Source organism: Ornithodoros turicata, chromosome 1 (assembly GCF_037126465.1).
Source record: "Ornithodoros turicata isolate Travis chromosome 1, ASM3712646v1, whole genome shotgun sequence".
Taxonomy (NCBI): Eukaryota; Metazoa; Arthropoda; class Arachnida; order Ixodida; family Argasidae; genus Ornithodoros; species Ornithodoros turicata.
Window position 1 is genome coordinate 179,167,377 of NC_088201.1, and position 12,076 is coordinate 179,179,452.

The 12,076-nt window shown below is 46.2% G+C and overlaps 1 protein-coding gene and 1 non-coding gene across 9 annotated transcripts in view; both read right to left on the bottom strand.

The window, feature by feature from the left end:
* The window catches only part of LOC135378838 (zinc finger protein 271-like), a 41,125-nt gene that overhangs the window by 16,036 nt on the left and 13,013 nt on the right, over nt 1-12,076 (bottom strand). For 5 of the 8 annotated variants that reach the window (XR_010418587.1, XM_064611949.1, XM_064611950.1 and 2 more), the window contains exons 5-6: nt 7,749-7,901; nt 1,334-1,486 (exon numbers count right to left, since the gene is read on the bottom strand). Coding sequence is in view for 7 of the 8 variants with exons in the window: in XM_064611949.1 (XP_064468019.1) it covers nt 1,334-1,486; nt 7,749-7,901 (306 nt within the window). In the remaining variant the exon portion in view is untranslated. Of the gene's footprint in view, nt 1-1,333; nt 1,487-7,748; nt 7,902-8,503; nt 11,970-12,076 lie in introns of those variants that run through there. The other 3 variants (XM_064611952.1, XM_064611951.1, XM_064611953.1) reach the window with 3 other exon arrangements.
* Nucleotides 8,057-8,129, bottom strand: Trnaa-ggc (transfer RNA alanine (anticodon GGC)). The gene has a single exon. It is a non-coding gene; the product is annotated as a tRNA-Ala (tRNA).

Consider the following 12,076-nt stretch of genomic DNA (forward strand, 5'->3'; position numbering starts at 1 on the left):
CAGAGACTGTCCTTCTCCTGGGCACCGTCCTCATCGTTGGCATGGTACTTACTTATGACAAGTCAAAGGTTCACGCAAATTGTGGATCAACAGCCCGGAGGGAAGAAAGGGTCCGTACGGACTTCTACGGCCGTAGCGAATGGCCAATGTGTTAGAGTGTAGAGGCCGGTTACAGAAGCCGGTAAGTAGCCGGTAAACAGAAATGGGAGGTTCACGAAATGGGACAACAGGCTACGAATTGGCGAGCATTCCGAAAGATAAGAAGGTTAGTGGTTACATGGGGAAACTTCAAGAGCAAGCAATTGATTGGCAATGCCCTTTGTTACTTCCCTACCGGTTCGTTAGATTTCTACCTGTCTACATCATTGTACGCAGTTGTTTAATGCAGTCGAAGTCTACAAAAGTAAAGTTGCAATAATGCAAAATTGGATATAGAATCTCAGTGTATATGTATTCTGCTACGTTGAGAATCTTTCACAGGCCGGAATACTGATACATGATGCATATCACTGTAGGGTTCTTTGTTTTCGGGTTTTATGATTTTTCAAATTCGGGAGGGAAATATCGGGTGCTATTTACACAAGGGAATTCGGGGAGAAATCGGGCGCTATGATCTCTGTATGATATGTCACTGGGGAATTTTGCGGTGAAACGAAAGGCATATGAAGCGATCCACTGCTGTGACACTGGGACGAGTAACAATAATATTTATATTTCTGGTCGGAACTGGGACAGTGAATGACCGCAGCATTCAAACACATGCCCGAGCTCCACAAAAGCTCGTCTTTGACTCCTGCAGGAGGGTATCATAAACAGAAGGACAAATAGGTTGTCACAAACAGCTCTCTTTGGTGATATTATGGTTCACTTTTCCGATGGTTTACCGAGAACGACAAGTTGAAGGACCGCAAGGATTTCGAGTAGATATCGGGTTTTACCCAAATTCTCGAAGATTTGTTTGGGGGGAACTACCTATCGTGAAAAATCGGGTTTAACCCGAAAACGAAGAACCCTATGCATATGAAACCAAAAAGCAGTCCTGTTGAATCACTCATTTTTGTCCATATCATGCCACTCAATTTGGTGTTGACTAATATCCTTGTCACAAAGGCAATCTTCAATCATCAATGAAGTCAATGCCCATTGAAAACATGCGCGGCACCACCAACCATGTAAGCGTCAACTTCTCAAAGAGCACTGGATCCACCTGACCCTGACAAATTCCACACCTGGTGGCGCTACACATATATTCAATCGCAATTTATTTCAACTGTCACTGTAGAGTGCCTGTGTGACAGCTTGTGAAAAATCCCCTCAACAATTTTCTACTTACCAACCGATGTTGACTCATAGCTGTGTCCCATCTGGTCCTGTTCCGTTAAGATTGTAACGTTGTAAGGCTCTGTGTTCACTTCTATGATTGGACGTTCATTTGAAGGGTCTTCTCGAGGTTTTTCTTTAATGTCACACATCTCAGCCATCAATCCTGAAGTGAGGCAAAACAGGAGAAACGTAAGCCACATTGCAAAGCGGCTATCCTTGCTTATGCTGACCAAGGAGAGGGAGGCCCCACCTCCTGGGTGCCGGCCAACAGGGGGACGTGGAGGGTGTGCACTTCCCAAGCCTCTGCTCTGGCCTAAGACATGGCGCACCGTTACTGTTGTGTACAGTGTTGCAAGGCTCTTGGTGCAGTGCACCAATCTAACCAACTGCTGAACGGGGCTTAGGCATAATTGTAGCCACTCTTGGGTAAGTTACTTCTAAAAAGCAACTGAGTTACAGTTACAGTTTATCTGCCAAAAATAATAACTAAGTTACAGTTATAGTTACTTTCTTGGTCGAGCAACTAGTTACAGTTACAGCTACTCAGAGCAAGTAACTTAGTTACATTACAGTTACTTTTTTTAAAAAATGACCATGAGAGGGTGATACAGTTGTTAAAAACATACGTTCATTAACATTTGCAATAAACTGCCCGGAAAGTCTCTCTTTGTGCATAATCATTCCCTTGTCCATATCCACAGGAAGCAGGATCCCGTGCTAGGGCAGTGACACTATTACTCACATATGGCTCACTCCAACCGTTGAGGGTCACTAACTTCTGTTCACTAATTCCTGTTCGCAAAGCTGGAATTCCCGGCTCAGTCAAGAGCCCAAGGCACGGGGCACATACCCATTACAGATAAAAGGAAGGAAGACACTGTTAGGGGGAAGTAGGGGAAGGTAGAGTAAAGAGAAAAAAAGGAACGACATTTATTTGAGTATCTAGTTACATTTTGCAGTTACTTTCACAGAAATAGTAACTAGTTACAGTTAAAAGTTACTTCTCTGGAAATGTAACTAGTTACCCCAAAAGTAACTAGTTACAGTTACAAGTTAAGAGTAACTTAGTTACTACCCAAGACTGATTGTAGCTACCGTTATTTCGCCTGGTTCAAGGCTTCTGCCATGGCACACCAATCAAACACGTGGCCTCACCGTCCATCAACATGGGGAGGAGGCTAAGAGGAAGTAGTAAACGGAAGGCGAAGCTGTGGGCTATATTGGTGCGCCATGACAGAAGCCTTGCGACAGACAAAACAAGTGGCAGCTGTCTGTTAGATTGGTCCTCCGTGACTGAAGCCATGCGACACGTGAAACAACCGTAATACCGTGTCATCTCTTAGGCAAGAGCAGAGGCTTGGGAAGTGCCTGCCCACCTCCCACCCGCATCCTCCTATTGGCCCACATCAAGGAGGCGGACCCTCCCTTGCTCTTGGTCAGCAAACGCAAGGATAGTCGTACACAAGAGGGCAATGCTTTCACATAAAAACACAGAAGTTAACAAAAAGGAGATATTTCATAAGCAAAATGTTTCTTTGAACTAAAAAGAGAAAAGAAAGTGTGATGAAACCAGAGCACCTGATATGACCATTTAAAATGATCTATGCAACAACGAGAAAAATTAAGCAGAAACGAAGGTGTCTGTGCATTGCTGTCCATCCTGTCTTCGATCACATCCAATCAAAGGCCAACCACACACTCTGAAACGGAATGGCTGACCACAAAGAAAGACAAAAGAACAATCAAATTATTACTATACGTTCCAATTATTACTACCAGTGGGAGGAATAATGTAAAAAACAAAAAAACAAAAGTAACAATTTATTTGGAGCACACAAGACACGTGCGTAACCTATCTGGCTGCCTATACTGCGTTACGTGTACTTTGTAATGTTTCAAGGCTGTCAACAAACATTTTTGCATCATAAGGTTCCCACGCAAGACAGGAACGGTTATTCAGTGATATTTTGTGATCCTTGTCTACAGATCAAGTAGTGGTGTACTGAGATGGGTGTTCCCAGAACTTTTTTCCATGAAGGGGGAGGGGGGCAAGCATTCAAACATCATCATACAACAGTCCCTCTATCTCATCTTCTACAAAATGGCACTGTAACGAGGGTACAATCCAATGCCCATTTATGCAATGCTGAAGAAGAGGATTTCAGGGAGTTCTGCAACGGAAGGACAGTCAAGTGACCAGGAATCCAAAGGTCATACGTGAGCGGGTGACGGTGCTGAAGAACGAACCCGAAGGATGCATCGCACGCACGGAGCCTCAAGACCTGGCGGAACCGGAGGAAAGGATCGACTGTCTCCAAACGTTCAAATTATCGTTGCAAGAACTGGACAGCCAACTATCCTTGCGTTTGCTGACCAAGAGCGAGGGAGGCCCCGCCACCTGGATGTGGGCCAATAGGAGGATGCGGAGGGCAGGCACTCTCCAAGCCATGTTCATGTTCAGCTTCGCTTCATCCCTTTTGAAGCAGGGTAGCTATCCTAAAGGTGTAGCCTCTGCTCTCACCCCACTGGGGGATAACCCACGACTTTGACGTGGGTTATCCCATTATCCAGTAGCTGTTTTGCCTGCTGCGAGGCTACTGCCATGGCGCATCAATCAAGGGTGACATGGTCAACCTTGACACCATCGCTGCATGCAATCAACGTGTTCTTTTACAAACCAAAATGGCGCTCACCGGTGGAACCAAAGAGGAAATACTAGTAACACGCTTAATCCAAACACATTCGTAACTCCTCACCTATCGAAAGCTCTCGAATGCAAACATGTCCACACAGAGCTTATCACTTTTTTTATCATCCTTTGGAAGCAATCTACCTCATCGCCCACAAGAACTCGACATAGTTCAAGTCCACCTGTGGTCACACTCGGAGACAGGACATTACAGTTCGCTCGATTTCTGTCGTTGAAAAAATCAGCACCCAAGTTTTCTCAAAGCCCCTTCCGACTCCCTCCCTCCTATCCCAACAACCACTGCAAGAATGGAACCTCAAATGGCGGACACAACCACTAATCCAGACTCCCTACCAATACAACTACTGATTCATCATTCATCATTAGAGCCTGAAGTTTTGGGGAAATATTTTTTTCTAGATTCGGGGGGTAAAAATCGGGTAAATGAACGTGTGCTCGAAATTCATGTGAATTCGGGAGAAAAAACTTCCAGTATTCTAAATTCGGGGAGAAATCGGGCTCAGTTACTCAAACTAACTGTACTGGTTTGGTACAAATGGTGATGTAACTGCATTTGCTGCCAAACAAGTTAGTGTGCATTCCTACAGATGTCTTAGTGAGGGCAATTTGCCGGGTAAAAATCGGGTTTCACCCTAAAGAGGCAACCTTCAATTCGGGGTGCAAATTCGGGGAAAAATCGGGTAAAACCCTAAAACTTCAGGCTCTATTCATCATCATCTTCCCGGCATCTCAGCAGTAGAAATCATCCTTGGATGGACACAACATGGGCCGTACTCGCCTACAAACAAGATAAAAACAGCTGGTGGTCACAACATCGCCGTGCTGAATGTGAGCTCCATACACCAGGAAGAAAGTAACTGATATGATGGAACGGATCTGAGATCTTGACAGAATAGGCGTCGGCGTCAGCGAAAAACCATGATGAACGACACGGGATGGTTGTTGATGAATTTCAACGGTCAATAGAGTTCAGGAGTGGAAGATATGTGATTGCACCCCCATGGAAAGCGAATGTCTTGATGGGTGACAACCAGAAGATCGCTACAAGATGTTTCTATCAAGTAACTCGAAGGCCGATGTGTTCCCCCGCACTAGAGGAATATGATAGAGCCATATGTGAATGTCTTCTATCTATGTATTCACACGAGCGACATTTCCCCAGAAGCAAAAGATGCGAAAGACGTCATAGCTTTCTGCTGTCATGTGAGCGCGCCACAGCCACAAGATATTCCGTAGCAGACGACAGGAAAAGACGATGACATCGCCGTCTGCGAAGTGTCGTCTGCTAAACGCAGCAGTACGCCCAGTCCCGGTATTCCGCACCGTGTGAATGCTCAACACAACACGGGACGGAACTTCGGCTCGGTAAGCAGTGTTTTTGCTCTTCCTTCCGCTAGAATATTCCATGAGTATGTCCCTCGTGTGAATACACGGTATCAGGTGTCTTCTATCCCTTTCCTTTCCTTTTTCAGCGCAGTGGAGCAACTGTGGCTGTGAGCGACATACAGATGTGGACAGATGGAGAGAGGACAGCAGGGAGGAGTGGGGGGACAGCGGGATTAGTATGCGTCCTGGGACGATTTCGCGGGAACTGTGTTGATATTCGTCTACAAAGTCTTCGGAAAACCTCAGACAGCACAGCCGGTGACAGGGTCTTCGAACCCGTGTCACCTCCCAGTCTCGGCGTGGAAAGCGATCATACTAACCACTATGCCACGGGAGCCAGTCCTCTTGGCATGTTAATGTCGTCTCGACTCACATGGTACCTACGGGACAACTTCAAGCTTGTGCACACTGCATGTTTCTGGACGGACTCTACCACTGTACTGCAGTGGATATGAGGCGATCCAACCTGCTGGCCGCACTTCGTATGCAACCGTCTCGGAAATTCGTCACAAAACTGACAAAGAAGGATGGCACTACGTACAGACAGATGAAAATCCGGCAGTTCAGCGTCAGGGCCAAAGCAAACGGGGGCCCTTCGAGCAACCAAAGTCATGTCAGCTGAACGTTATCGGATTAGACAAGTACAACATGTGGCCTTCATGGATGAGATTCATGCCCCCCCCCAAAAAAAAAAAAGCAGGTTCCCCAGACTTCGAAGATACATGATGTTAGACTGTTTCTTGGCAAAGATGGAATTCTGCGAGTTAGAGGACAGATGACAGCAAGCCCATCAGCATTCTCTCAACGTACACCCCACAGTAATCGCTGCACACTCGCACTACGGTGAACTCTTGATTAGTCACACACATCATCAGGCACTTCACTCTGAAGAGCACGACACTTTAGTAAAAGAGCTTAGAGATGTCATGTAACAACAGGCCCGTTTCTGCCATTTTGGTGGATATTCTTTTCACCAAAGTCCACAACTTTCATAGTTATGTTCAATAACGGATAGAAATGTGCGCAGCTTCTAAAAAAAATTACGGGAAATTCACAATGTAAATACAGGACTGAGGAGATGCACGCAAAGCGGGCTGCTGTGAAACATGTTAACTCTTGTGTTAACAGTTCATCTCACTAATGCAGCCAACAAAATACGTACAACACAGAGGGACCCTTCTCTCACAATATTTTATGCTGGGTGAAAAGTTCGGAGCAGAACATCATCGAACAAGCACAACACCACAAAGTATTTCACCATGACGTATTCGAATTGAGCATTCTCTGATTATTCGAATTCAATTTGCCATCTGAAGAAATCGTTTGGGTTCAATTCACACTGCAACTATTTGCTGTGGAAATTTTGCTACTTGCATAGCTTTAATACTGGATAAAAATATTTGAAAGTTACTCAAATTCTTGGTTTCCAATACTATTCGTATTCGATTCGCAGAGAGTTTCGAATGTTTGAAAACTTTTGCAGTCTAAGTTTTGGTACTCGCACACCCCTACAAAAGTAGGTATGCTCAGAGCGAAATGAGTACAAAAGACCAGGCACTCCATCCAAAATACTGTCCTATAATATTGGAAACAGAAATACATTGGCTCTATCCAAAAAGTGGAAAGTGCGAATTTTTGGAGTCTGAATATCAGTCATATCAAATCAGTCAAATATCAGTCAGCGACTCTAATATCCCTGTGGCAAAAGCAATCTTCAATAACCTGAAGCCAACGGCCATAGAAATTATGTGCAGGGCCACCAACCATATAATATAACCATATAATGTGCGGACTTCTGAAAGAGCATTCAATCCAATTCACCCCGACGTGCTAAAAGATCTCCAACAACACACGGCTTGGATATTCACGAAATATGCACAGACAGACCCTGGGATTCCCCATCTACATCCCTTTTAGATTTGTTTTATGTGTGTCACATCGGCAAAGTGAGACAAAAATGCCTCCAAAGTGTGAGTCCTGAGGATGTCCAGAGTGATAAAAACGACCAGTAATGGAGAAGTTCATTGACATTTCATGGTTTTACATTGAGCCTTTCGGAGCTGCTTTGTATTCGAGAAAATTAGATTGCCTTTGTGAAGGGGTTCATGATTTCATTCCCCACATCACCACCAGCAAATCTTGCAGCAATGCGAAGTTGGATCAAGAATCTGCAAAATCCGAATCTTTCACAGAGGAGAGTACATGCTGGTAAAACTGATACATGCTGAACAGAAAACCGTCAAAGCATTTCTGTTGCATCTTTCTTTTTGTCCATGTGCTGCCATCCAATTTGATGTTGACAAAATTCCCTCAACCATTTTGCACTTACCTTCTGATGTTGAATGACAACTGTGTCCCATCTGGTCCTGTTCCGCCAATACTGCTACATTGTAAGGCTCTGTCTTCACTTCTACGATTGGACGTTCATTCGAAGAGTCTTCTCGAGGTTCTTCTTTAGTGTTGCACATCATAGCCATCGATCCTGAAGTGAAACAAAAAAGGAGAGAAATAAGACACATTGGAAAGATGAAAGAACTGATGCTCTGAGGCTGGAACAACATAGAAGGGGCAAATACGTACAAAGCCTCAATTTGCCTAAAAAATTAACGAAGAAAGATGAAAGTCACTGAAAAGGTTAGCCAGCTGTAGGACTCGAACCCACATCTTCTGGATTGCCAGTCCAGGGCTCTACCAATTGAGCTAAACTAACACGCCTTCTCAGCGACTTCCAAGTGTGCGTCATCTGAAGGGACAAAGCAGCCACTCTCTCTCACTCATCCTCCTTTCATTCTTACATTTTTGCTCACTCATACACACATTCATACAACGGGATGTTGTGCCGACATTGCCAATATTGGTCCAATCTCTGACCAACATTGGGCCAACATTGCCAGTATCGGTCCAATCTAAGACCAATGTTGTGCCAACATTGCCAATATTGGTCCAACATTGGGCAAACATGTTGTGCTGCTCTGGTAATTATGCTATAGTGACCTAGAAGAATACCGTGGGTCCCGATAGAGGCTCCCCACGATAGTCAATGCACCCACGCAACCAATACGCCAACCCGTCGCCGGTTCTCACCTGCGGCGGTGGCGCCGCTGTAGTTTTCACCTGAAGGATTGCATCGCTCCGGGTTCTGTGCCAAGTTGTACATAGCTGTCTCCGGCCCTACGTTCGCATAATTATCTTAATTTCACTTAAAGGAATGGTTGCTGTGTTCTATAAAGAGCAAAGCCAGGAAACACTGATTGAACTAGTATTATCTTGCTCACAGCTGCAACAAGGGATACGTAAGGACTCCCGTTATGCCGAAGGTCTCACCATTGGGAATACCGAAAGATGAGCAGCTGCATGCCTGCAAACCTGACTAACTCAAAGCCCAAGCCCAACCTTTCTTTGATTAACCTGCCCGGGCCCGGTCCAAGCCAGAGTTTCTCAGCTCGAGCCTGGCCCAAGCACGGGAAATTTATGGACTTCCCGGCACAGCCTGCTGCAGAATACCAAACTGTGAAATTGTACCGAGGCTAACTAACACTGGCATAACACAGGCTTGAACACGACCTAGGCCTGGCAAAGTACAGGCCAGGGCCCTCAATTGAACCTCCTCTGTACGCAATAAGGGGATAAGTCAGATTATCCCCTTTTTAGTATTTTACCTACCATACATACTTTTCAGTATTTTATCTACCAGTATGTACACGTTACAGAAAATTTAGGACCGTATTGCAATTTATTGACTCGCTATAGGAGGATAAGAAACAGGAAATGCACGTGTGTCACTGGGATGGACAGCTAGATCCGTCCCCTATTCTACACATGTATACAAATGGTGTAACTTAAATTTTGCGACGATGCAGAAATCAACTTCGACTTCCATTCGAAAAACATGTTATTCCTACCTCAAGTGACCGTGTCAGCACTGCTACAGAGCGTTGTAATCAGAAAAACGTGTGCACTATGCTGATAAGTCATATTTTGCTGGCCATACAGCACATTATTTTCACGATTGCACAAGTTTGGCAGCACGATAATCACGATGTAAGCTGCTCCACTGCACAAAGGTAACTTCTCCCGTCCTGGCATCAATACGATTGTCCGAATCGTGAAAACTGCTTTTTCTTGCACTAAAGCCCTGTGTGTGCGGTGTTATATAGTAAAAAGGGGATATGTCATGCTCCTCGGTTTTGTTCAATTTCTGCTAAGTCACACACGATGCTAACGATGCTAACAGGACATGCATGTAGATTAGACACGTGCATCTCTAAATTCGCGGTCGAGCGCCTTCATGAGCGCTTCATGCACAGAGATCGAGCGGGTTGTCTGCGGTACTGTATCACTAGGCAAAGTTTTACATGATTATCATGTTCATTCACACGAAGCATGCGTCATCAAGACAGACATCGTGCTGTATGGCGTCTCGCAAGTGTGTGTCTGCTTCTGGTCCTGCAGATTCCAGCTCTGGCTAAACTCTGAAGGACAGACATCGCACTTGTATGGCTTCTCCCCCATGTGTGTCCGCTTGTGAATCTATAGGTGCCCGCTCTGTCTAAACTCAGCAGGACAGATATCGCACTTGTATGGCTTCTCGCCAGTGTGTGTCCGCTTGTGACGCCGCAGGTCCAAGCTCCAGAAACTCTACAAGATGGACATCATACTGTATGGCATCTCGCAAGTGTGTGTCTGCTTCTGATCCTGCAGATTCCAGCTCTGGCTGAACCCTGACGGATAGACATCACACTTGTATGGCTTCTCCCCCATGTGTGTCCGCTTGTGAATCTGTAGGTGCCCGCTCTTGCTGAACTTTGCAGAGCAGATGTCGCACTTGTATGGCTTCTCACCCGTGTGTGTACGCTTGTGATCCTGTAGGCACCCGCTCCAGTTGAACTCTACAGGATAGACATCATACTGTATGGCATCTCGCAAGTGCATGTCCGCTTCTGGTCCTGCAGATTCCAGCTCTGGCTGAACTCTGAAGGACAGACATCGCACATGTATGGCTTCTCCCCCATGTGTGTCCGCTTGTGAATCTGTAGGTGCCCGCTCTTGCTGAACTTTGCAGAGCAGATGCCGCACTTGTATGGCTTCTCGCCAGTGTGTCTCCGCTTGTGAGCCACAGGTCCAAGCTCCAGAAACTCTACAAGACTGACATCATACAGTATGGCGTCTCGCAAGTGCGTGTCCGCTTCTGATCCTGCAGATTCCAGTTCTGGCTGAACTCTGAAGGACAGACATCGCACTTGTATGGCTTCTCCCCCATGTGTGTCCGCTTGTGAATCTGTAGGTGCCCGCTCTTGCTGAACTTTGCAGAGCAGATGTCGCACTTGTATGGCTTCTCGTCCGTGTGTGTACGCTTGTGATCCTGTTCCAGTTGAACTTTACAAGACAGACATCGTACTGTATGGTGTCTCGCAAGTGCGTGTCCGCTTCTGATCCTGAAGATTCCAGTTCTGGCTGAACTCCGAAGGACAGACATCGCACTTGTATGGCATCTCACCCATGTGCGTCCGCTTGTGAAAATGTAGGTGCCCGCTCTGTCTAAACTCAGCAGGACAGATATCACACTTGTATGGCTTCTCGCCAGTGTGCGTCCGCTTGTGACGCCGCAGGTCCGTGCTCCGGATAAACTCTGCAGGACAGAGATTGCACTTGTATGGCTTCTCGCCAGTGTGTGTCTGCTTGTGACCTTGTAGGTTACCACGTCGGCTGAACTCTGCAGGGCAGACATCGCACTTGTATGGCTTCTCTCCTGTGTGCGTCCGCTTGTGAAACTGTAGGTTCCCACTCTGGCTGAACTTTGCAGAGCAGACATCGCACTTGAATGGCTTCTCACCTGTGTGTGTGCGCTTATGATAATGTAGGTGTCCTTTCTGGCTGAACTCTGCAGGGCAGACATCACACTTGTATGGCTTCTCACCCGTGTGTGTCCGCTTGTGATCCTGCAGGTGCCTTTTCTGGCCGAACTCTGCAGGACAGACATCGCACTTGTATGGCTTCTCTCCAGCGTGTGTCCGCTTGTGATGCTGTAGGAGACCACTATGGCTGAACTCCACAGCGCACAGATCACACTTGTATGTTTTCGCGCCTATGTGTGCTTGCCTGTGACACCACAGGCTTGTGCTTTGCCTGAGCTGTTCAGGACAATAGCACTTCCATAGCTTCTGATCAGTATGCTTCGACACATGGTTCTCGTGACCCACAGACAGTGCAGAGGGACAGGTCTCACGGGCAAAACCCTCCTCTCCCATTTCAAGGCGCAACGAAGAAGTTGCTGGACATTTTTCAGACTCATTGTGACTCCGTGCAAACATGTGGCATCTTGGGCTTGCTGTTGCCGTGCAGGCAAGTGCACATGACCTGGCCTGGTCTGTAGGTTGTTCCGTGGGTTGACTGTCCATAATGACTAGTGGAGTGTTGTCAACTTGCGGCTCAGCTATTGTTGTGCTGACCTGGAGCTGCGCATTTGAAAAAGTGCAACTTGAAGATGCTTGATCACAAGTACTTCTGGTTTGGTCTTGATTTCGGAGCATACCAGTGCTTTCTTTTGCTCCTGAAATTTCAGAAACCTGACAATAAGAGGGCATCTCTCCAGCCGCCATCTCTGATTCACGATTTTTGAGAAACTACATGACACAACTTTTGCTGTGCCTTGTCACG